Below are 24,961 nucleotides of genomic sequence, written 5' to 3'. Positions count from 1 at the left end.
AGGAAAATTGCTCTATGGTCCCACCTACAGGGTAAAAAACCTGCAAACCTTATAATAATACTAAGCATAAATACAATGCTCTCCCTCTTCAGCGCTATGCAACATGGTTTTGGGTGATACGTACGAAAGGGTCAGTATCCCCATGCTAGAGATGGGGAAACTGAGGCAGTGAGGTTAAGTGATTGTCCAAAGTGACATGATTGTGTCAGTCCTGATGCATCTTACTAAGTAAATTCCCAGGGTATGAAACCGATGCATGTTCCTCTTATGAGGAAATAATTATCCAATTCTGGGGATGGTGATTATTTATGCCAGCACGGAGGCAAACTGGGTAGCGAGGGATGAGTGTGAGGAACATGGAAGGTGACTGCACATGGGAAAATGTTGTGTGTTTGTACAGCACCTAGCACAGTGGGGCCACGGTCCACAGATAGGGTTACTACCGGAAAATAAATAATAATGATTCTGGATGGTGATAAGGGCTGTAGAATCAAGAGGATTCAGTAGCAATGCTGGGGGAAGAATGAAGTTGGGAACGTGCTTGGGGATGGGAAAAGTCCATGTGGGGGCACTTGCTTTGGAATAAAAGGGGCCTATAAGAGTGTCCACATACAGATTTGTACTAAAATAGCACAAGGTGTGACTTACAACCCATTTAGTTATTTTGGTGCTAGTCTGTGTGAGGACAAGCCCTTATTTTACGATAAGTGCAAGCAATCCAGTTGACTTCAGCGTGGAGGACTTCATGTGCTAAAAGTTAGCGATGTGCATAAATGGACTTGGGCCTTAGAAAGGAATTAAGGGCCTGCAAGACAGCTCCCTGAGGACATCTTTCACTGGGGATGGGATGGTAGAATCTCCACCTGTCTTATTTGTTATAAAAATAACCAGACACTTTCTCCTAGTGTAGTTTCTGTTGGCTATTGTTTATTCACCTTTTCCATTTCTCTGTTACATGGTTTTGTATAGTGCCTGCTAATAGTTAAAAAAATAAAATAAAAGCCTTATTACATAATCAAAGAAAGTTTTAATCAAAAGTTGATCGATACAAGTTTATTTAAGCCTTTAGCATTGAATATATTAAAGCAATGTCTTAAAGTATCCATTATTCTTAACTTTATCTGAACCAGGCTATTCTGAAAACCTATTAGGATTCCCTATAGATATTCATCACAAAATTAATGCACAGTATAACACTGTTGGATAATAAACTTTACCCTTGTGTTTGCATAGAGGAAAGAATGTTTACTGTAAATGGCAACAAAAAGAATTTAAAACTTGTGCAAAAGCAGTGCAATCACCCCAGGCATTTGACAGGTTTGAACACCGGCATTCTGCACTCAGAAGAGGCTCCTTTTGTCCTGGAATCAGGAAGCGTCAGACAAGCACATCAGAGAAACAATTCAGGCTCCCCTCCATCAGTTTCCTTAGAGGATGCACATAGATGGTTAAACTCATTCCTGAGACATGTAAAGCCTTCACTGGCTTGGGATAAAGGGTGAAGGAAGGAGTCAATTTTATTATTAAGTTAGATCCGCAGTCCGGTAACCGTGAACAAGACTGGGACTTTGAGCTCAAAGGCAGCATATTGTTTGTGGCCTTAGGGTTAGTGGTCTCAGCTCTGCTCTGAAGAATAAAACATCTGTAACAGAGCGGGTTCTGCAAAGCACAGGCAATTGGGAACTGCCGTTCTGCAATATCAGTACTTGACTAGATCGGAGCAACAGAGCACAGCGACAGCTTTGTTCTGGAGTACTGGTGTCGCACTCGATCCGAACAACTGGTTACAGGGACTGAGCTCTTTAACAGTGCCCATATTTGGCTGAAGATAAAGGACACAGCTGACAAGGATGGATTATTTCAATAGTACTGGTTGGCATCTGACCCAGCTTGATGATGGGTCACATCACATGGAACAGATGGGTTAGCACAGGGGCCCCCAACCTTTCTGTGGGAATAGCACATTCCTATTCCCAGAAGACCGCGGCGGGCGCCAGACACCCCGCCCTTGAAATGCCACCGAGAAGCGGCAGCGGAAAGAAGCGTTGCTGCCAAAATGCCACCAAGAAACGGCAACGCTTCTCGGCGGCATTTCGGCGGGCGGCTCTCCGGCGGCCACGCTCAGCAGCGGCATTTTGGCGGCGCGGTGTCCTGCAGGCATTGCACCCGCGGGCACCGCGTTGGAGACCCCTGGGTTAGCACTACAGTACTGGTGCCTAGTCCAGCCTTGCTAGGGTGATTTTACTAGGATCTATATCCCTACAGTATTGGTTATGATCAAGTCTGTGCTATCACACCTGAAAGAGGAGCTATACACCTGCTATACAGCACAAAGCAGAATTAAGAATTATTCCAGGCTGTGGCAGTACATATGATCATCATACACCTGCTTATCCCCAAAGGTTTCATCACAGAATGGGCAATCCAGAATGTGGCTTCGCACATGGTCCTCGTACTGACGTGGCCCAATGTCGTCAGAAAAGACCTCATGACACAGGGGGCATTTCTTCACAGAGGGCTGAAAGGTGAATACAAAACAATGACATATATATATATATATATATATAATGCATCCGATGAAGTGAGCTGTAGCTCACGAAAGCTTATGCTCAAATAAATTGGTTAGTCTCAAGGTGCCACAAGTCCTCCTTTTCTTTTTGTGAATACAGACTAACACGGCTGTTACGCTGAAACATATGTAACGGAGGAGGGGAGGTTAGAAATAATCAGTTACAGGGCAGGCTGCTTTAGTTTCTAATGCTCCACAGGGTTTTAAATGTTTCCATGCCTCAGTGACTGGCTCTATGAGCCTAAAAGCTTCTCAGAACTGCTTTTGCTTTCTATCCTACCCAGTATGTGTCCATTTCTCCATTATGAAATACAGCATCTGGCAGCTGAATTCTGCTCATTCCGGCTTCCACGCTGATGTTGCCCATGGCTGCAATTGAGTTCTAGCAGAGTTCCCTTGTTCCTGCTTAGCACAATCATTAATTCCCCCAGCTTATTCTGCAATATACCGGGCTCCATTCCTCTGGTCTTGGAAGGTAGAACCCACTACCTTGACATAACTAAAAGCTTATACAGGAAACTGGCTATGGAGCTCAATTAGACTTCTGCCTTCATAACACTAAGCAAAATCCACCAACCACTTTACTCACCACGTTCACAGCACTTGATTCTAGGGAGTCTGCAAAAGAACAGAAAATGCAAGTCTTAATCATAGCCAAAAGTAAACCGTTTGATGTGGTGTAGACCTGTTATTCTTGATTCTTCTTGAAGCACCAGATCTAGCTCTGAATCTGGAAGAAACCTCCACATTTAAGACTCCAGAATGCTGAACTGAGGACATGGGACTGGCTGCATTGCGGCTGGGCAAACTGGTTCTCTTTCTTGGCAGAAAGAGAGCACAGTGCTAATCACTTAAGTCAACTCTCAGACCTGACAGAGTTTTGGAGCTGCCAGGGCATCTTCTGAACACATGGGAGGCAGCACAGACATGCTGTTGAGAGCTTTTTTTTTTTCCTACAAACCTCCATATCAAGAGGGATGACAACCTGCTAAGACCCCCACCACCACATGGGGAGGGGGAGGTCCCTCCTGCCAACAAAGAGTGAACGGACAGATTCCATCTTTTCAGGAGCTATGGGGAGGAAGTAGATTTTCACCTTCTGTCTCTCACTGGCCAAGAAGAGGTAGGAGGACTGAAGAAAGGATCTTCAGGGGGTGGGAGCTCCCAACTCTATTCATTCTTAATTCATCTCTGATTCTAGCCCAGTTCTTTGATTAGGGTTCTCCTGCTCGGGAGCAGTCAGGATGCGATTAGATAGGACCCATCCCGTTTGGTCCCTGCGAGCCTCTGCATAGCATGCCAAGTAACTCACTATAGTACGGGTTCCCAAACAAAAGGTTTGCGCTTTCTGGAGGCCGAGTTGGAACTTGTGCCAGTGGGACAGCAACCCGGGCAGAATAATCCGAGCTCTCAGAGAGGCGCATCAGCAGCTCGTTGTTCTCTTGCCTTAGTCTCTGCAAAGGGACAGAAGAGCAGAATGAAGTTCCAGGAACTCAGGGGGCCATTTCAGAGAGAAGCCATTTATTATTAGCCATGACCATTTGCACTGATATAGTTCCTCTCACCTGAGAATCTCAAAGCACTTCATAAATCCTTTTCAGTAGGTCAGGCTTATCCCCATTTTACAGATGGGGGAAACAGGCAAAGAGAGGTGAAAACACCTATTTGATGGCCCATGTAACACAGGAGGTCAGACCTGATGATCATCGAATCATAGACAAAAAATTTTGGGCTGGAAGGGACCTTGAGAAGTCAAGTCCAGCCCCCTGAGCTGGGGCAGGACCAAGTAAACCTAGACCATCCCTGACTGGTGTCTGTCCAACCTGTTCTTAAAAACCTGCAATGACGGGGATTCCACAACCTTGCTTGGAAGCCTATTTCAGAGCCTAACTAGCCTTATAATTCGCAAGTTTTTCCCCAATATCTAACCTAAATCTCCCCTGCTACAGATTAAACCCTTAACTTGTTGTCCTACCGCCAGCGGACGTGGAGAAAAATTGATCACCGTCCACTTTATAACCGTCTTTAACCTATTTGAAGACTTATCAGGTCTCCCCTTAGACTTCTTTTCTCAAGACTAAACATGACCAGGTGGTTTTTTTTTTTTTTTAACCCTTTCCCTCATAGGTCAGGTTTTCTCAACTTTTTATCATTTTTGTTGCTCTCCTCTGGACTCTCTCCAATTTGTCCACATCTCTCTTAAAGAGTGGTGCCCAGAACTGGACACGATGATCAAAGCAACCCCTTCTGCCCTTAAAATCTATGACCAGCCTAAGGTCATTCAGTTTGTGGCAGAGCTCTGAACAGAACCCCGGAGCTATTCTTTAGCTAATAACTCTGTGAAAAGACTTTGTGTGGTTTGTTTGCAAACACTGGGTAGGACCACTGAATTCCATGGGAGCCGTTAGGCCAGTGCTGAGAGCATCTGAAAAAACCCCACCATCTCATCTGATTGCATTTTAGTAAAGCTTTCTTCCACAATTTCCTTGTCAGGCAGCTCTTTTTAACTATTTTCTCATGATTCTCTATTTCATAATAATGGTTCATTATTTATGAGCTCCTTAATAAGTCTCAGCAAAACCTCTTACAGCTTTTTGTTCAACCACCTTGCCTAACTCTGAACTGTGTTCAGTACCACTGCTAATGAAAAAGAAAAGGAGAACTTGTGGCACCTTAGAGACTAACAAATTTATTTGAGCATAAGCTTTCATGAGCTACAGCTCACTTCATCGGATGCATTCAGTGGAAAATACAGTGGGGAGATTTATGCATCCGATGAAGTGAGCTGTAGCTCACGAAAGCTTATGCTCAAATAAATTTGTTGGTCTCTAAGGTTCCACAAGTACTCCTGTTCTTTTTGCAAATACAGACTAACACGGCTGCTACTCTGAAAACTGCTAATGAAGACCTCTCTGCGCTGTGAGGTTGGTAGTGCGGGTGTGAGTTTCTCACCAGATTTTTCTCATCAATTTCATCCTTTTTCCGCTGAAGAATCTGAAACAAATGGTTCTTCTCCTCGAGTTCCTTTGCTAGATCACGGTTTTGATGCTGTGAAGCAAAAGCATTAGGTTTGTCAGTGATGGGGAATCACCAAAAGAAAAGCTGTGAGAGCATCGGGGGTTGCTCAGATATCATTTGTTTCTTATGCCTGCATTTGTGTGTGTGTGTGTGTGTTTCAACAATAAATAAACATTGACCTTCAACGTGAGTCTGACCATGTCATATCTAACCAACCTAAGTCACCATTGCTTCCAAAATAAACCACTCATGGTCTGTATTTCCCTCATTACATACATGGCGATACTGTGAGTAGGGATGTAAAAGTTTACCCGATAAGCATCGGTTTTATCGGTTTTGGTTATCAATTAAACTCTGCAGCTGGACTGCGCCCAGGACTCCGCTGCCACCACGGGGCTGGCAGCCGGGAGGGATGCCCTGGCGCGGTGGAGCCGGCTGTGGGGATCCCAGATGCGGGGTGGCAGTGGAGCTCTGTGGGGGTGCGGCAGCACACACACCCCCTGCACCCCTAATTCGCTGGTTGAAGGTTTAACCGTGTAACCGATAAAATTTTAGTCGGTTACACAGTTAGTTTTTTTTAACCGCTATTTACATCCCTAACTGTGAGTAATATTTTCTACCATCTCTGGTTGTCTAGAAGCTTCCATCATCTTGGCAAACAGTGACCTGGCCTTGGCTATTCATGCCTTTGTTACCGCTCAGGCTGGATTACCGCAATGCAGCATACCTGGGCATGAAGCCTTCAGCCCTTAGGAAACTTCAGCTGGTAGAGAACACCACAGCACATCTCCTCAGTAACACTGGCTACTGTGAACTAAGATTGCCAACCTTCCAGGATTGTCCTGGAGTCTCCAGGAATTAAAGATTATGTCATGTGATGAAACTTCCAGGAATACGGCCAACCAAAACTGGCAACCCTACTGGGAACACATCAAACCTGCCCTCAGCTCCCTACACTGGCTTCCCATAGAATAGCAAATCAAGTCTGAGGTCTTGGTTCTCATCTTCAGGGTGCTCAATGACCTGAGCCATGGGTATCTAAAAGATTGCCTCAAGCTCCGAGCTCAACAACTTTGCTCCTCAGGCACAATGGAACTTTCTACAACAAAAGTAACAGTTTGTGTGTGCAGGAACAAGAGCTTTCTCAGGGCTAGTTGGAGCTTGTGGAGCAAACTCCCCCAAGACTAAAGACAAACCTCGCCCCCTTCCTCTCTAAGTGCAAGGCCTGTTTCTTTGCCGTGACCTCTCTAACCTGCCAGCTATATTCCCTTCATGATAAAGAAGTGTTCCATTCTGCTGTATACCCATTGACTTTACATTCCTTTCAGTAAAATATTGGCCCTCCCTGAATCCCAGCAACACCTTGTCCTCTATACAACCACAGATTTCATCCCCTCACTTTTCCCTCTACTCTTTGGAGACCATCCCCCACATCCACCCAAAGAAAGACATGACACCTGCTTATGTTGCAGATGAAGAGCCATGCTGGCCTCTGTCACCTTCAGATCCTCCAGACATTGTTCCAGCTTCTCTTCCTGCTCCTTCTGCACAGGACCACAAATTTCAGCACCATATGCAACAGTGAGCGGGAGCCGCATATAAATAACAAAAGGAACACCAAAGAGAAGGGAGGTCGGAGGAGGCATGGGACGCGCACACAGCCAATCAACTCATCCCCCACAGAAAATGGATGCTTCCCACTGTTTCTGGCTTTCTTCTGTAATTTAGACCCTCTCTGCTCCAAGTGCATCTGTTTGTAGTCACTTCTATTAAATGGCTTTGCTAAACTAGGATACTATAGATGAGTAAAGGGATGACAGAGAAGAGTTATAAGGGTGTTGCTGCCCCTCCATCAAGCAGTAGCAGATGTACAGGGCTTTGTAAACCAGCTTCCCACTGGAGCAGAAATCAGCGATGCAGAGTTTGGGTATATTCCTAGTATACCTTGTTTTATTTACATGTATACACCAGTCCTGGGACACGGGCGGTCACAAACACAACACAGACAATCCTCTCTTTTAGAAATCTCAGCAAAACACAAATCCCTGGCTCCCAAGGAGCAAATCTGACCGAAGAATTGACACTAGTTAGAGATTAAGGCAGGGAGCAAACTCTCTTGCTGCTTGCAGCAGCTCTTCAAAGGAACTGAATCACAACCACCAACCATACAAGTGTTTTCCCATCAAGACTAAAAACTGGTTTGCACACTAAAAAAGAGCACCTGGAAGAAAAAACTAATGTGTAACAGCACCGCCTGCTATAACAGGGGCGGTCCCTTCCCCTCCATCACCTAATTCCCCTGGAGCTTCCATAAAATCACCTCCATCTGCTCACCGCTATGGGCTGCTCTCTATCCCTCCACCCCAGCTCCCTCATGCCTCAACGTTATTGGGGAAGGCTCTACCTGTTCAGTCACAGTAATGCGTAACTGACGATTCTCCTCCTTCAGATGCTCCAGCTGCTCAGTCTTGTCATGGTCCATCTGAACCAGGCTTTCCATTTCCTTCTCTTGATTCAACACCTGTGACTGAGGTGAAACAAGAGTGGATGAAAGTGATGGCCCAACAGTTCATACAGGACAGAAGGAAGCACAGGCAATTTATAATGCAGCAGGAATGTCCAGAATGAAAATAGCTTGGCAAAGTCTTACCAAGCCATAGATCCTAATTCCAAACCCCACCCTATTCACATGGCTTTTGAGTGTGATTTGCATAACTGCACACTAGTGGTAAATATCCTGAAATGTTGACCTGATTCAGTTGTAGAACAAATGTCTGGAAACCAGTTCCAGTGAAACATTTTTGGAACCCAATGAAACTTTCGGAAAAGCACCAATCTGGAGACAAGAAAGATGATCCTTTGGCTGGGAGACAAGAGAGCTCAGTTCTATTTCTGGCTCTGCCACTGATTTTGTGCATGTCCTTAGTCAAGTCACTCAATCTCTGTTTCCCCATTTGTAAAATAGAGCTAGAAATGGGAGAGCAGGTAAAAAAAAATTTTGATGCAACAATTTTCCATCAAATGCCATTTTAGTGAAATTGGGATGTTTCAGAGGAGTCATATTGGATTTGATAAAATTTTTGTTGGAAAGGTTCGTCGGGACCAAGATGGCATTTCTGGTCGGGAGGATGGGAAAGCTATGTAGCCTGGTGGGTAGAGGCTCCATAATCCAGTAGTTCAGACACTGGCCTGGGTCTCCCATGTCCCCAGCCTAACTGCCAGGATACAGAGAGTCAGTCTCTCCTTTTCCTTCTGATGGACAATAGCACATTGTTTGAAACCTCTCTCTGTTTCATGAAATGGAGTTGTTAGTTTCCAGCTAGCCTTACCACTTACATACCTCATAGGGCTCTTGTGAGAATAAACCCTTCCACATTCATAAATCCCTTTGAGATCCTCAGATAGGAGGAGCTAGAGGAGTACAAAATCTTTATGATGAACCTAACATGGGTGCAGAGGGGAGGTGTTTTGGGGATGAGATGAAAAATCTGCAATGATTCGCTAAAACTTCCCAAATACAGCATTTGTTAGGAGCTTCCTGGAGCTTACGTTGTCATGTTGTAGCTTCACATTTTCCTAAGGAAACCATGGAATCACTAGGAACAACTCAGACACCATCCTAATTTGCTACAGGCAGCTCCATTCCCAGCCAGACACGCCAAGTACTACACAGATTGCAGAAGCAGAAACAGACCGCGCCTTGCTTACCTGCAGCTGGTCCATGTGATCCAGGGTAGTTTTCAATCTGTTTTCCAGCTGTTCCTTCTCAGATGACACTTCTTGATTGTGCTCTTTGAATCTGCTCAGAGCAAACTAAACTGTAACATTTTCAGCTGCATGTGGCCCCCCAAATTCCCCCTCAGCACCAGCCCTTGGTAAACCGCACCCGCAGCCTTCATTTCTCAACCTAATCAAAAGCTTATCTTGTCCCCAGGCAGGTTCAAATGGAGTGACCCTAGATACCAAAGCCCTGCTGTCTTGCTCAAACCTTTACATGAAGTTACCAGAGATTCCACAGCCCTGTGGGTTCCTTTCCCCTCAACTGACGCAGACAGCTGAGAGCCTATCATCCGTGGACGCATTCCAAGAGTCAGTTTTGCGCAGTCACCCTCACACATCTGGTTGACTGAGGGCCTGTGAATGCCATACCTAGATCAAAACCCCCAGGGGCTCCTTATACTCTCACTCACAGGGTGCATTCTGTGTATACAGTCACTGGCTTTCATCAGCACGAAACAAAAGAGGAAACCCAACCCACTGCGCCTGGGAGCTTCCAGGAACTCCCATTTGCAGACGTATGGTGTGAACACTCACTGCTGCAACTCTCTCTCTTTGCAGCCATTCTGCTCCGTCAGCCGCTTGTTCTCCTCTTTCAAGAAATTTCCTTCCAGCTCCAATTTCTCACAGCTGCTCCTCAGAGACTCCAGTCCTTTCTGCAGCTCCTGAGTGCAGGAAGGTAAATGGGAGTCAAACCACAGAAACAGCCATCATTTTTGCTCCCCACTGTATCCGCACGTCCTTTTGAATGCAACAACCCCAGACAACCCTCCTGAAGGGAACAAGATTTTCTCTCTCCTTTCTCTTCTCTCTCATGTATTCAGCTCCAGTTTTGCTTAAATTGGGGCCCTGGACAAAAGAGGAGGAGGAGGGAGCAATAATAGGCAGGTCAGATCCAGAGCTGGCCTTTGGGGTTTTGGGACACGCCTATGAAATCATTTTTGAGCACTCCCCTTTCCCAAACGTGACCAACTCCAGCCCATCATGACCAACCTGCTCTGCACTGGGTCAGCCTCAGGATTTGGGAGAGGGTTGGAGAGATCGTTTTTTGGAGATACACGCACAACTGACTCTTTGCACACAAAGTGTCGGTCAGATCTCTCTCTCTCTCTAAATCTTTGGACCTCACCAGGCTCCAGCTGCAGAAATGAAGCCCAGGTGCTCGGTCCTTTCCACCCACGCGATTGGTTTGTATTTTCAAGGCTTTTTGCCAGGAAAGGGCCTTGAAACTCTTTTTGTTTTGCTTTTTAAATGGACGTGGAGATTCTCTGTTGCATTGAGGGTTCCCCCCGAATTCGGAAGGCCCAGGAACCCAGTTCCACTCAGAACCTGTCTAACTGCAGAAAGAAGCTCGGCACAGAGCTCCCATCAGTTCCATTCCCACATGCAAGGTGCTGGGGCTGCAGCAAGACTGTTCCACAGAGATCAAAGGGCATGGGGCGAGGGAAAGAAGTGAGGGGGAGATTTTCTCTTCTCTTTGCCCTTTGGGACTAACCCTGAGAAGCATTTACCAACCCCCTCATTGGTTACAATGGAAGATACAGTTGCTCACATTTCTCTAAGGCGAAGACCTTAAGTCTATCTTATTCTCCCCACTCCACTTTCTCTGGTCTCCCCCTTTTCCCTCCTCCATGTCATCCCAGTTTCCAGCTCATCTGGACTTTTACCTTATTTTCCTTTCCAAGTGTTAGGTTCTGTTCCCTAACTGAAGCCAAATTCATCTGGGCAGAGCTCATCTCTCCGGCCTGTAGCTCCTGAGCTCTCCGCAGCTCCAAGTTCCCAGTCTGCAAGAAACAGACTTCTCCCTCTAACTCCTTCATCTTCTCCTGGAAGCACATAATGGGTATGTATAAGCCTGAGTTGTCAGCCACAGGGCCTCTGAATTCCTGTATTATCCCTTGTCTGTACCTGTGCCAGCCGGAGCTCCTCCTGCAGACCCAGGTTCTGCTTCTGGAGACAAAGGCAGCTTTCCTTCAGTTCCTTGTTTTCTTTAAGTAAATCCTTGTTTTGTTGCTCAATCTCCTCCACTTCTCCCTTGTAAACAACACAGACTTGTTCAATAAGAATGCAGTGTGTAGTGATGAGCAAAGGAACATAAGCCCTACAGAAAACCACAGTATATTCTTCCCTACCCCTTCACTGACACCAGGGAGACTGGACTTCCCTTTCAGTTTCTCCTGGTGCTGCCAGAGCTTGTCCAACCAGAGCTCAAAATCAAGCTCCAAAATACTGCACACACCAGGCCTGAATCTCCAAGGCGCTCAATGCCCTCAATTTCCCCAGAGGTCAGTGGGAGCAGAGGGTCTTCTGCCTCTTGTAGGATTAGGCCCATGAACTGACGGATCTGCACAACCATTAACTTCAGGCGGCCAGCTGAGTCCTCGATACAAACAAGCACCTGCTGGCTACCCAAATGCACCCTTGATCATTTCCTGGCACAGTATTACCTGCTGCCACAGCTGCGCTTCCACCCCCTGGTCCAATTTCTACTTTTGGGGTTGCAGGGAGCAACACTTACTGAGGCTTTTGGAGACTGAGGCTCTGGGAGACCTCTAAACCCCCACCTCCCCCAGCCTAAGGGAAGGAGCCACTGGACCCAGGCGTCAAGAGATTATGGGAGACAATAAATGAAAAAACAGACAGGAGTGAGGGTCACATGGTCTAAAGCAGGGATCCAGAGGGGGACACCGAGCAGAGAACCCCAGACAGTGCCCACTGCCCCTTGAAGACGTCCAGTGAGCCAGTGGACACGGCCCAGAGGAACTCTGCCCAGAGACTTAAAGGAGGATCAGAAATAGGCCGCCCAGTCACAGAATACCTCCCTGTCCAGCTTCCTCCTCCTGGTACAGTGGACGGCCACCTTGGCCAGTGCCAGGAGGAGATCGACCAGAAGGTCTTGCGACTTTATGGGGCCACAGATGAGGTGTGCATAGGTCTAGAGAAGTGCAGCCAGAACTTAAGGAGAAGGTCCTGGAGGAGCCGGAAAGGGGACTGCAACCTGGTGCGTTTGATGTAGGTGAGCGCCAGGGTCTCCCTCTCACTGCAGATGGGGCAGGTGTCAGGGAAGGTAGTGAACTGCACCAGAGACACACCCAGGCTCAAGGCTCCCTAAAGGACTGCAGGGAGCAGCAGCTGAAAGAGCCACAGATAGCTACAGGCCACATACAACACACCACCATGTAGCCCAGCTAAAAAAAAACAAACAAACAAACAAACAAAAAAAACACTTTCCACTTACACAGCACCTTCATCAAGGGACTCAGTGGGCTTTACAAAGTCTATTAGTCCTCAATTTACAAAGGGGTAAACTGAGGCATAAAGCGATAAAGGAATTTGTCCAAATAGCACAGTCTGTGGTTGACCTGGGGACATAACCCAGCAGTCCTGATTTCCAGTCCTCTGTTCTAGCTATACTACATTGCCTCTTTTAAGAAGAGTCTCCTTAAGTCCAGTGGAAAACTGAATCTGACAACAGTACTTCCACAGCACCTAGGAACCCCAATTATGGGCCACGACTCCATTGTGCAAGGTGCTGTATAAACACAGAACAAAGCGACAGCCCCTGCCACAAAGAGCTGACAATCTAAGTTGGCTGTCTGACCCTCCACCCAACACTGAACTTTTTAATTGACCCCAAGGCCAATTTCTGCAAAGAGCCCTAAACAAGATAATTTTGCTCAGCCTGACAGCGGGAGGGGAGGGAAAAAACTTGTTCTTCTGTTTCAGTTCCAGATCTCAGTCTGTAAAATAACAACAGACCTCAAACTGTTACCCTGACAAGGAGATTCTGCTACTGGAGACGAATAAAATGCCAGTTTCTACCTCCTGCTTGCCAAGCAGGAAAGATTTGTCCTAAGCTGTCCACTCTAAGTTCTACCAAGCTAGGGAGGAAGTGAGGTCTGGTCTTCCGAGCAAGAGACTGGGAACCAGGACTTTTGCGTTCTATTTCTAGCTCTGTCAGTGAGTTGCTCTGAGTCTTCTGGCAAGTTCCTTTACTGCTTTGTGCCTCAGTTTACCCATCTAGAAAATGGGGATAATATTTGCTTACCTCAGAGAGAGGCTGCAAAGGCTAATGAACATTTGCAAAGTGCGTGAGATTCTTGAGTAAAAGGTGCTATAGAGTGTACATTATTGGTACAATATTTCATAGATTTCATTTCATAGATTTCACAAGGCCCAGGAGGGATCTATAAATCATCTCCTGATCTCCCATATATCACCAGCCATTAAATTCATCTATGTGCTGAGCCCAATAACTTGGATTAGACCACAGTTGTTAAATGTATAGCCCGCAGGCCATTTCATCCAGCCCTCAGACTTTGAGCCCAGAGGCCGCACTCCGGGAATGTGATGTGCAGACCACACCAGTGTGTTGTGCTGAGACTCCCCCATGTAGATCCTGCTAGCATGCATTGATGAGAAATGGACTACATCAATGTGTGCTACAGAAGATTTAGTGCACACCAGCCAGGATCGCATGGGGAAAGTTAACACGCAGCACACTGGTGCACTCGACAAATGCGAGTCCCAGTTCAGTGCTGTTGTCACTGGACCAGGATGTGTTAGGGAAAAAGAGTCTGAACAAAAGATAAGGTCATGAGAAAGCAGGAAGAGAGAGGGAACACACCTGTGTAGTAACCACCAGGATATCATCCTCGGTCTCTGCCCGGAACTGGAAAGGTATGCTGGCGCCACGGACCACCCCCTCCTCGTCAACGTAACAGAACTGGTAATATTCATCATCTTTTGGCAGGTAGTAGGCTTAAAAACAAACAAAAAACCCCACCATAGGGTGTTTTTAATTACTCAGGCCTCTTGTCAACTGTACAGCACAGAAAGCCCAGATCTAACCGACCTAAGACGACAGAATACAAAGCAACATACACATTATAGGGCCAGCTCCTCGTGCGATCATCTATAGCAGTGCAAAGTGAGCGTAAAACACTGACACTTTGCACTGATGTAAATGACTCCTCAAGGAGCAGGTCAGTGACTCCCTATCACCAAAAGAACACGGATCGTCAGACACAACTGAACACAGTACCTGCAAGGGGGATTCTCACCAGGGGCTTTTGCTGCACTGATAACAGCGGAAGAGGAGGCCGCAGGACGGCATGTGCCGTATGGATGTGTCTCCGTATTAGCAGGAGGGGACACTCTCTCCAGGCTGAACTGCACTGACAGTATATTCTTGAGGTGACCTTATAGCCACAGCTCCTTGAATGAAGTTTACCCAAGTACGGGACAATATTCCTATTCAACAGTTGTACAGCTTCAGGTGGTAACACTTATTACTGGCATTTAGAGCAATTTGGTACATGACCGTGCATGTGCGAACTGTGAAGTGCCCATCCCTTCCCAACTAACCTCGAAACTGAATTTGCTGCTGCACGACAGAATCACCGCTGAGGTCAACCGGGAAAGGAGCCCACATGAAAGTGTAATATTCCCGGGTTGTTTTCCATCCCACCTGCAACAGCAAGATAATAATACGGTATCATACAGCTTATTGACGTTTCTCCTGTGACCATTCACAGAGGGCAATATTGTAACTTGGGCTGTAGGCCCGCACTAAGCTGTAAGAACCCCCTTTACACTACTATACCAGCTACCCAGATCTTGGGTCCATGCACATGGGAGTAATCAGGGCTATTTGCCAGCTTACCCTTCCTTGGAGCAAGAGGGAGGGGAGAGGTGGGGAATGAGAGGCGCTCTGGAGAAGGAGAGCATTGAGGGCAGATGTGGGCACAATGCACTACACGACGCCTATTCCTCACTGGCCCTAGGAAACAGGGCACAAGTCAGATTGGCCCTGAAACAGCTCTAATTTCAGGCTGGCCCCTCAGCAGTCCCAGAATACAGGAAGTGCAAAGGTGGCTCAGTGCTACGTTAACCTCCCCTACTCCATTCCTGCTCCCAAGTGCAAAAAGGGCGCAACAAAGAGTCAGGTCCCACGTCTCTTGTTGCAGTACAGACACTGCAGCATACAAGTTAGCCCCTGAAAAAGAGCTGCTACTCTGTTCTTCCCAAGTCTCAAACCCTCCCTTAGGGATCAAGCGTGAAATAGCTGGAAATGTCCACACCAAGCCATTCCTTTCGTGAGCGGCCACCTTACAATACATGGTGGCTAATGGTTCGGCGCACACGCTTACCCGGAAAATGCCCACCCAGTCCTTTCTGCGAGGAGCGATGTGCTGCGTGAGGGTATAATAGCAGGTTATGTCTCCTCCGGGGACGTAAAACTTCTCCACATTATTAAAGATAACCTGGGAGAAGTGGCAGTTGTCCAAGAAGACGGCAGAAGTGGGAGGTTCATCTAAGGTCTCATCCATGATGACGTTCTGTGAGAGGACAAGAACAAAAGCGAAGAGTAAGACAAAACCTTGCAGCCTGTGGTGCTGGGACACAAGAGACTCCTGGGACCTCATCCAAAGCATTCTTAGCACCCGAGGCTGGTCAGCATGAGAAATGCAAGACACGCGCTCACGCCAGTAAGAAGCAAATCCAACAGCCTTCCTATTTTTTCATTAGCAATTCACCATAATGCTTTAGCATCCAAATCCAACACACTTTGTGTCATCCTCATCTTTGTGGCTCAACCTCATTGTTAGGCTTGGCAGAAATCAATTTTTATTTATTTATTTGTAAGTTTAACAGATAATATCGATGTTTATTTTAAAGCCTTTTTTATTATCATCTCTCTAAATGTTCACAGTCACAGGAAGTTATGGGCAGGTCAGACAATAACTGTTTAAACAACAGGAGACATCGAGATTCAAAAAGTTAAAGCTTTATAACCATTAAAGCACAAATGGTCAGCATCACATATCAAAATATACAAAACCAATATCCTTAAATCAAACTGCAAGAAGTTCTCAAGAAACATTTTTCCTGCTTTGCCTATTTGTAACTTTCAAATATCCTAGATGGGAATATTTTTGAGGGGGGGGGGGGATGTGTGTGTGTGTACAGTGAAACTGACGGTTACCGACACTAACCAACAGAAATCTAATGGTTCCAAGCCTACTCATTGTGCACACCTCCCATGCAACATGATCCTTGCTCCCTAGGTGGCAGTAGTTCGCTCTTAAGGGTCTAAACCAGGGGTGGGCAAACTTTTTGGCCCGAGGGCCACATCAGGGTTGCAAAACTGTATGGAGGGCCGGGTAGGGAACGCTGTGCCTCCCCAAACAGCCTGGCCCCTGCCCCCTATCCGCCCCCTCCCAATTCCCACCCCTCTCATAACCCCCGACCCATCCAAAACCCCCCCGCTCCTTGTCCCCTGACCGCCCCCTTCCTGGGACTCCCCGACCGGCCCCCCTGGGACTCCCACCCCCTATCCAATCCCCCCCCGCTCCCTGACTGCCCCGCCCCCTATCCACACCCCCACCCCTCACAGGCCCCCCGGGACTCCCACGCTTATCCAACTCCCCCGTTCCCTGACTGCCCCTGGGACCCCCCTGCCACTTATCCAACCCCCCGACCCTGGCCCCCCTTACCATGCCACTCAGAGCAGCATGTCTGGCAGCCGCACCACCCGGCCGGAGCCAGACACGCTGCCCTGCAGGAGCACGCAGCCCCGCCGCCCAGAACGCTGCCTGTCCAGCGGCGTAGTTGCAGGGGAGAGGGAACAGCAGGGGAGGGGCCGGGAGCTCGCCTCCTCAGCCGGAGCTCAGGGGCCAGGCAGAACGGTCCCGCGGGCCGGATATGGCCCACCTCTGGTCTAAACCCTAAGGATGTAGCATTTGCTACTAGCAACCACTGTAGTAAAATTGCCACATGGTTCTCCATATTAAAACACATCTGTTGCATAGCAGCAGCATCAATAAATAGTATAAGAACTCTCACCTGTTTCTTTATTTAGGAACCTTTTAATTGTGCTGTTACAAGTTCAAAAAATAAATTACACGCGGTTACCTGCAAGAGACAGTTCAAAACTATCGACCCGCAACTGTTAATAAAACAGTATCCAAACTACCAAGAACAGAGGCAACATCCAAGACAAGAAACACTCAGAAAACTAAATATATGCCTTACCATCATGCCCTAGAGGCAGCCAGACTCAGGGTCTGGCAGATTGCCAAGGGGAGGGATTCCTTGCCAAGAAAATCCTGCTGCAAGTCCAGGACAGCCCAATTCCAGGAATAGAAAGTAGGCACCTCCCAGCTGATCTTAACTGCAGCTATTGCATATAGGGTAAGAGATGACCTCAGATAAAATCCCCAGAAGGTCTGGGACTGTGTTATCACAGTCTGTGTCATCACCAGCACCAGGAGTTCCATGTGGAAGTGACCTTAGATCAGAACACTGGTCTTCTGTGATCACTTAGAGGGTGGCCAGCTGCATTCTGTGCCAGCCAATACTTCCCGGTGGCCTCCTGGGGCAGCTCTAGATGGAACATATGGCAGATGTATAGCCTGAAGGTGGCAAGGGTGTAGATGGCTGTTCCCAGGGCCGCATTCAGAAAAGAAAAGCTGTAATATCTCGGCCAGCCATAGAGAGAAAGGGGGGCACTATTGGTCCTTATTTTTACTCGGGTATTGTCAGAGCCAGGACATGGGCAGCCTGTGGGCACAGTGAGCTGCTCACTATCGGGGCCAAAGGTCAGAGATCAATCCAAGTCCGGACAAAACTGCAACGTCAAAGTCCATTACAAAACTGAGAGTGTGAGGTGAGAATCAGAGTCAGGCCAGGCCAGGGTCTTTCACTAGGGTCAAGAATGGTCTTAAGCCAGAGACAGTAAACCAGGGTCGGAGCCAGGATCACAGCAAGCAGTTAGGGCAAAAGCACACCAGAGTCTGCATTGCTCAGACAACTCCCAGACATGGCTTCCTAGCTTATATGGAAAAAGAAAAGGAGTACTTGTGGCACCTCAGAGACGAACAAATTCATTTGAGCATAAGCTGTAGCTCACGAAAGTTTATGCTCAAATAAATCTGTTCGTCACTAAGGTGCCACAAGTCCTCCTTTTCTTTTTGCGGATACAGACTAACAGGGCTGCTACTCTGAAACCTAGCTTATATGGGGAGTTTCAGCCAATCAGGGAATCATGGAGGGCTGTCACTCATGCCCCTTAGGGTGGGACTTCCTGAAGGGCTTAGCCTCTCAGTTCCTCTTGGTGATAACCCTAACCAGGCTCCTGGTGGCAGTGAGAAAGTAGTACCTACCTTGAACTCTGCAGCCTTGGTTCTAGGCCCATGGGTTCTCACGGGTCTCCTAGTACAGGGATGAATTCACCAGTACTCCAGCTGAGAATTTATTCAGTAAAAGGCGGTGCAGATATCACCTCTGCCCAATCGCATCCACAGCATACAACAAAATGCTGTGGGTAGGTAAGAATTACACGGCTGCTACTCTGAAAATTTATCTCCATTGTTTCCCAGCCTTCCTGATCAAGGTACACAGGCGGACAGCTACAGACTCCATGTTTAAATGACATTAATCACCCCAGCCCCCAAATAAGCACTACATTTCACAATGTTTTTTTAGAATGGGATCTTCTTGTATCTAGCATCTTTCATGTTCAGTATGCCTCAAGGCACATTACAAAGCAATGACTCAGATGTTAAGAGAGCAAGGACTACGCGGACAAACATAGCAACTGTTCTGCACACAGCACTAGCTCAAAACCACTTGAACCTTGGAACGTGTATTCCTGGGACAGGGAGGAGTTAGCCAGCCTGAGGGCAGGGATCCTGACTCTTTCCGGGCTATGCCATGGGACCTTTAACAGCCACTGTGCTATGTCAGAATTGGGTCCGAGACCAAGATGGTGCAAAAGTTACATGTGACCAGTGTCTGGCTGCAGCCAAATAATGAATTCATCAGCAAAAAATGGCTAGGCAGCAGTTCTGCGGAAAAGGACCTAGGGGTGACAGTGGACGAGAAGCTGGATATGAGTCAGCAGTGTGCCCTTGTTGCCAAGAAGGCCAATGGCATTTTGGGATGTATAAGTAGGGGCATAGCGAGCAGATCGAGGGACATGATCGTTCCCCTCTATTCAACATTGGTGAGGCCTCATCTGGAGTACTGTGTCCAGTTTTGGGCCCCACACTTCAAGAAGGATGTGGATAAATTGGTGAGAGTCCAGCGAAGGGCAACAAAAATGATTAGGGGTCTGGAACACATGAGTTATGAGGAGAGGCTGAGGGAGCTGGGATTGTTTAGCCTGCAGAAGAGAAGAATGAGGGGGGATTTGATAGCTGCTTTCAACTACCTGAAAGGAGGTTCCAAAGAGGATAGCTCTAGACTGTTCTCAATGGTAGCAGATGACAGAACGAGGAGTAATGGTCTCAAGTTGCAGTGGGGGAGGTTTAGATTGGATATTAGGAAAAACTTTTTCACTAAGAGGGTGGTGAAACACTGGAATGAGTTACCTAGGGAGGTGGTAGAATCTCCTTCCTTAGAGGTTTTTAAGGTCAGGCTTGACAAAGCCCTGGCTGGGATGATTTAACTGGGAATTGGTCCTGCTTCGAGCAGGGGGTTGGACTAGATGACCTTCTGGGGTCCCTTCCAACCCTTATATTCTATGATTCTATGAAAAATGCTAAATTCAGCAGCTGCCCAATAGCAGAATCCGTAGGGCCCTGAGTGAGATGGCTGGGCCACTCTCAAACCCAATTATTTTAGACTTTTTGCAGACTCAGACAGGCATTGCTTTACATTTGATTCATGTTTTAGACGTTGTTATAGCCATTACAGATCAAACTTAATTTAAAAAAAAATGAAAGCTGAGGTTCTGGAGCACAATCTGAAGCTATGGGTGAATTCCATGGCAAATTCGACAACCACAAAACACACAGGGCTCTGTGTTCGTCTTATAATTAGCAATACTTTGCCTTTCTCTTGTATCTTCCAACAAAGTGCCATGCAAACTTCACAACCCTTCTACGAGAGGAGTATTATTATCCCCATTTTACAGATGGGGAAAACTGAGGCACAGAGAGTTTAAGTGACTTGCCCAAGATCAAACAGCAAGTCAGTGACAGAATTTGGAAGAGTGCTGTATCCCAGTTTCTCCCTGTTCTAACTTCTAAGCCTGCCAGCTGTCTGCATGCGTTGTCCCAGTGCTTCACTGATGCAACGCTGTTTGTTGGCTCATTTCAATCAACAGAACAATAATGAATTAAGGACAACAAAGAGGGAGAGGAGGAAAAGAGACATAGGGGAAGGAGGAAATTATAAGGGCATGAAAGAAAGGAAAAAAGGATGAGGTGACAATGTAATGATGTCCAAATCCTGCCACTCATTCCTTGAGCTGTTCATAAGCCATCAGCAGAGAAAGAAAAGGGAAGAAAAAATGAGCAACCTGCTACTGCTCCTTACGAAAGGGCCAGTAACAGCCACACCTTACGGCATGCTAACGAGTAACTCACTGCTGCACAGACTGTGCAATGAACTAATGAGATATTAGTACACCATGCACCCAGCGGGGGAGAAATAAATACCCAATTAAAGATTTCCCTTTTTTACAGTCCATCTCTGAGGGACTGTTGTTGTTTTTTCTTTAAGAAGAGACCATTTTCAATTCTATCATATAAGCACCAGAAATCCTAAGGTAGGCTTATGTATGAACACTTTTCAGAGGAACAGCCGTGTTAGTCTGTATTCGCAAAAAGAAAAGGAGTACTTGTGGCACCTTAGAGACTAACCAATTTATTTGAGCATGAGCTTTCGTGAGCCACAGCTCACTTCATCAGATGCATACCGTGGCCGGTATGCATCTGATGAAGTGAGCTGTGGCTCACGAAAGCTCATGCTCAAATAAATTGGTTAGTCTCTAAGGTGCCACAAGTACTCCTTTTCTTTTTGTATGAACACTGTTTCCTAGAACTATATGAAACCCTGAATTCTCCTTACTAAGCAAGACGAGGTCATTTAATTGCCATGATTAGAAAGGTGAGACCTGCACTCGCACCTCACAGGTGTTAATCAACTAAAGTCATCTGAGAAGAGTTTGAGTCTCTCCAAAATATTCATACAGCCCTCAGGTACCACCTAGATAATAAATAACCAGATTCAAGAAAAAGAGGGGGGCAGGTTGATCTTGTGGCTAAAACGAGACCCTCAGGAGATTGGGATTCAGTTCCTGATTCTGCCATTGACTTCTTGTGTGACTTTGGGCAAGTCACTTAATCCCTCTATGGCTCAGTTCCCTGCTGCAAGAAGAAATCAAAACAAACGTACAAAGGGGGATTACAGCAGGAGAGTGAGTTTGTGTGTGTATGGGGGTGGGGGGGATGTGAGAAAACCTGGATTTATGCAGGAAATAGCCCGACTTGATTATGTAAAGAGTTGTCACTTTGGATGGGCTAGCACCAGCAGGAGAGTGAATTTGTGTGGGGGGGTGGAGGGTGAGAAAACCTGGATTTGTGCTGGAAATGGCCCACCTGATGATCACTTTAGATAAGCTATTACCAGCAGGACAGTGGGGTGGGAGGAGGTATTGTTTCATGATCTCTGTGTGTATATAAAGTCTGCTGCAGTTTCCACGGTATGCATCCGATGAAGTGAGCTGTAGCTCAGGAAAGCTCATGCTCAAATAAATTGGTTAGTCTCTAAGGTGCCACAAGTCCTCCTTTTCTTTTTGCGAATACAGACTAACACGGCTGTTCCTCTGAAAAGTATCTAGACAGCGGCAGAAAGACGGTTTCCACAAGGACCAGAACTGAACCCTTCAAGAAACCCCTATACCTAGCATGGGTGATTGCTGAACAAGTTAAACCAATTGGTCCATGGTGTCACCAATGAATAAATATGCCAAGGCCTCAATCAGGGAGTCCAGATCCAGGAGAAAAGAAAACAGCAAGAATCATCCAGTCCACAAATTCAGCGCCCAATGCAACCCTCCCATCCCCTCTGATGATGAAATGCTTTGTAAAGCCCTTTGAGATCACTGAATGAAAGAAGCTGCGCAAATAAAATCATGACGGCCTTCACGTGAGCAGATACTCCAGCTCTATTCTCTCGCTCCAACAACATCATTCAGATACATCAGCCCCTTTCTCCCTCCCCTCTTCTCTGACAGATGATCCGCCACTTATTTTCAAGGATTACTGTAGTCCGAAAGGAGCCTAGTTAGATGAATCATGGGATGGAGAGAAGCAGTAAGCTCAAGCACAAAAACCCCTTTGCTAGCAAAGCTATCAGCAACTCTTGTCAGTCTGGAGCAGGGGTAGTCAATAGGCGGACCATGGGGACAAAGCCGGACTGCCAGATGCTTCTGAACGGACCCCAAAATCGTTTTATTTCTTTATCATTTTTTTAAATAATTTTCTCTGGAGTCTGGACCTTGACCAAGAAATTTATACCTTGACAAAAAATAATTGACTACCCCTGCAAATCTGGAGTATAAACCTTACCACTACAAAGGAGGGACAGTTTCTATGTTTTACTTCCTTGACTGCTGTTCTTACGAGGTCATCCCCTTTTCTTCCACTTGAATCCCTACTCTAGCTTGCCGTTTCCTTCAGCATCATGCTCAACCCCCTCACTCTCACCATAAAAGCTATTCATAGTTCTATCCCTCATATATTTCACCCCCACACCTTTCACTATTCCCCTGCTCACGCAGCCAAATACATACCAATGCAAGGACAGAGGGGGGCAGAATGTGTCTCCTCTATTCAGCGGCACCCCCTGTAGCTATTGCCCTTATGGGTACTGCAGCAACAGAGAGAGAATGGTTAGGTTTGGCCCAGCTCAGCCCCAATGTGCCCTCTGTGTATTGAGGGGGAGACACTGTACAGGAATGAGTAACTGGGCCCAGTGAACTCTCTCTCCACTGTGCCAACACAACATGCATTGACACACCTCTAGTCTCCTTTTCCCATAAGCAGCTCCATGTCTTTTCCACATCAAACCATATGAGTGGAACATCCTCCCTGATCCTGGGTGCCATGCAACTTCCCAAGACCCACTTCTTTCTGCAAGGTTTCCAATGCTGACCTCCCTCTTCATCACTCATAGAAACTGCCATATCAGAGCAGACCAACGGGTCCATCTAGCTTCACACAAACGATCACAAACACTGCTTAGGGCAGTTATGAAATCAACTGCCATTTGGGAAGTTTCTCCCTACTAAAGTAAAGGAATTATATCCCTTACACTTTTTTCCCTACCCAATGTTAGAGTGGACTTTCTCATTATTCATATAAATGGATAATCATCTTGTGAAGTCTGCTGAACTCTTGACCTCAGTTGGATATTGTGGCAGTGAGTTCCACAGGCTGATTATGTGGGCATTAGAAAATCTTATGTCCTTTTATCAGTGTTAAAGCTTGTTTCCTTAATAGTTTAAAATCACCAATAAAGGTAACAGACTGCTTCCATGTTACCTTATCTATACAGCCCTTTATTTCACATATCCCTTTCACACGCTCTTGTTCCCCAATACTATAAGCATAGCTCCCTTCCACCCAAACTCCTTGTTTCCAGTCACGTGGGGCACACGCAGAGTTACCGCCTTACCAACTCAGGCATCACGACCCCACGTGGACCCGGCGACTATTGACACATCGTCCCTTTGCCGTGCGTCACGTGGCACAAGTTGCAACATTTCAAATGGGGTCCCTTAAGAGATTATTGGGGCAGTGGGGGAAACAGCCCCAGAAAATCTCAGGGTGGGGGCAGGCCATTCAAAAAGGTTGGCACTATTGGCCCCTGGAGGATGCTGTGGCCAAAGTCCAGGGCCCAAAGGATCCTTGGGGTGGGAGAGACATCTGACCCATAGAAAGCATAAAGACTGGCCTCTTTCCACTTTTGGTATGGGGCGGGGGGGAAGACGGGGGGGATTGTGCCGCCCACCTGCCCTTGCTGGCCACATACAGAGAGGCCTTGGGGGATGGAAGTAAGTAGGGGCAAGGGGGTGCAGGGAGAGGAAGGCGGACGGGATTTGGGGGGCAAACCCCACCATGGTGCCCCAAGGTGACACTTTGTGGCGATTCTACGGGGGGGGGGTCATCCCCAGGGCCAGGCCTTGTGGGGCATGCCCCCCCTTCCACTGATGGTGGAGGGGAGAAATTGCCCGCCCCCTCCAGACCTTGGAGGATGCCCCCAAGTGGGCCCCCCAGCCCCACTTGCTCTGCGCGCAGGGAAACGAAAGTGAAAGCAGGGCAGCTGCTACGCAGACAGGACAACCAGCTCCCCGGTGCCGCCCCCCCCCCCCCAGTATCCCCGGGGGGTGGCGGGGCTCACACCCCCCACCCTGGGGAGGGGAAGAACCGCCGACTCGCTCACCGCTGGACAACGTCTCTCTCTCGACGCCTCTCGGACCCGACTGCGACGGAAGAAGAGGAGGTGGAGCCGCCGGGAAAGGGCGGAACCGACTGCTTCCGCCCCTCAGCCCCGCCCGGAATTTTTTCAGCGGGGCACCGCCCCTCGAAGAGGATGCTGGGACTTGTAGTTCCGCTGCTGCTGGGGTGAGGGCTGTGCCAGAGGGGACCCTCGCCCCTGGGTTTAGGGGACGTAATGTGGGATGGGGAGAGGGGGGTATTGTCTATGCGTCTTATTCGCTGGGGGAGAGAGGGGTCTTTTAAAAAGGTAGCAGGCCCTATAAGGAGTGATGCTGGGGATTAGGGGCAGGCCATTCAAAAAGGT

At 47.4% G+C, this 24,961-nt stretch overlaps 1 protein-coding gene across 2 annotated transcripts; it reads right to left on the bottom strand.

The window, feature by feature from the left end:
• Window positions 1–907: 907 nt before the first annotated feature.
• Window positions 908–24,706, bottom strand: CALCOCO2 (calcium binding and coiled-coil domain 2). Of its 2 annotated transcripts, XM_048830242.2 has the most exons (14): window positions 24,602–24,706; window positions 15,517–15,705; window positions 14,732–14,834; window positions 13,992–14,125; window positions 11,273–11,398; window positions 11,032–11,190; window positions 9,902–10,029; window positions 9,296–9,386; window positions 7,992–8,114; window positions 7,045–7,131; window positions 5,522–5,617; window positions 3,882–4,023; window positions 3,159–3,187; window positions 908–2,518 (listed from the first exon to the last, which is right to left on the bottom strand). In XM_048830242.2, exons 2-14 carry the CDS (start codon window positions 15,694–15,696, stop codon window positions 2,348–2,350), a joined length of 1,569 nt encoding a protein of 522 aa, XP_048686199.1. In that variant the 5' UTR covers window positions 15,697–15,705; window positions 24,602–24,706; the 3' UTR covers window positions 908–2,347. The 2 variants fall into 2 exon arrangements, with proteins under 2 accessions (XP_048686199.1, XP_048686201.1); XM_048830244.2 differs by lacking the exon at window positions 7,045–7,131.
• Window positions 24,707–24,961: the final 255 nt, after the last annotated feature.

Source organism: Caretta caretta, chromosome 27 (genome assembly GCF_965140235.1).
Source record: "Caretta caretta isolate rCarCar2 chromosome 27, rCarCar1.hap1, whole genome shotgun sequence".
In the NCBI taxonomy this organism is placed as follows: Eukaryota; Metazoa; Chordata; order Testudines; family Cheloniidae; genus Caretta; species Caretta caretta.
This window is presented reverse-complemented; position numbering and strand designations above follow the sequence as displayed.

Excerpts from the sequence above, each read along its gene's own strand:
- CALCOCO2 (XM_048830242.2), bottom strand. The coding sequence starts at position 15,696 with ATGGATGAGACCTTAGATGAACCTCCCACTTCTGCCGTCTTCTTGGAC. Across the intron at positions 14,835-15,516 it reads ACTGGGTGGGCATTTTCCGG|GTGGGATGGAAAACAACCCG; the intron begins GTAAGCGTGTGC and ends TTGCTGTTGCAG. Across the intron at positions 4,024-5,521 it reads AAATTGATGAGAAAAATCTG|AGACTAAGGCAAGAGAACAA; the intron begins GTGAGAAACTCA and ends GTCCCTTTGCAG.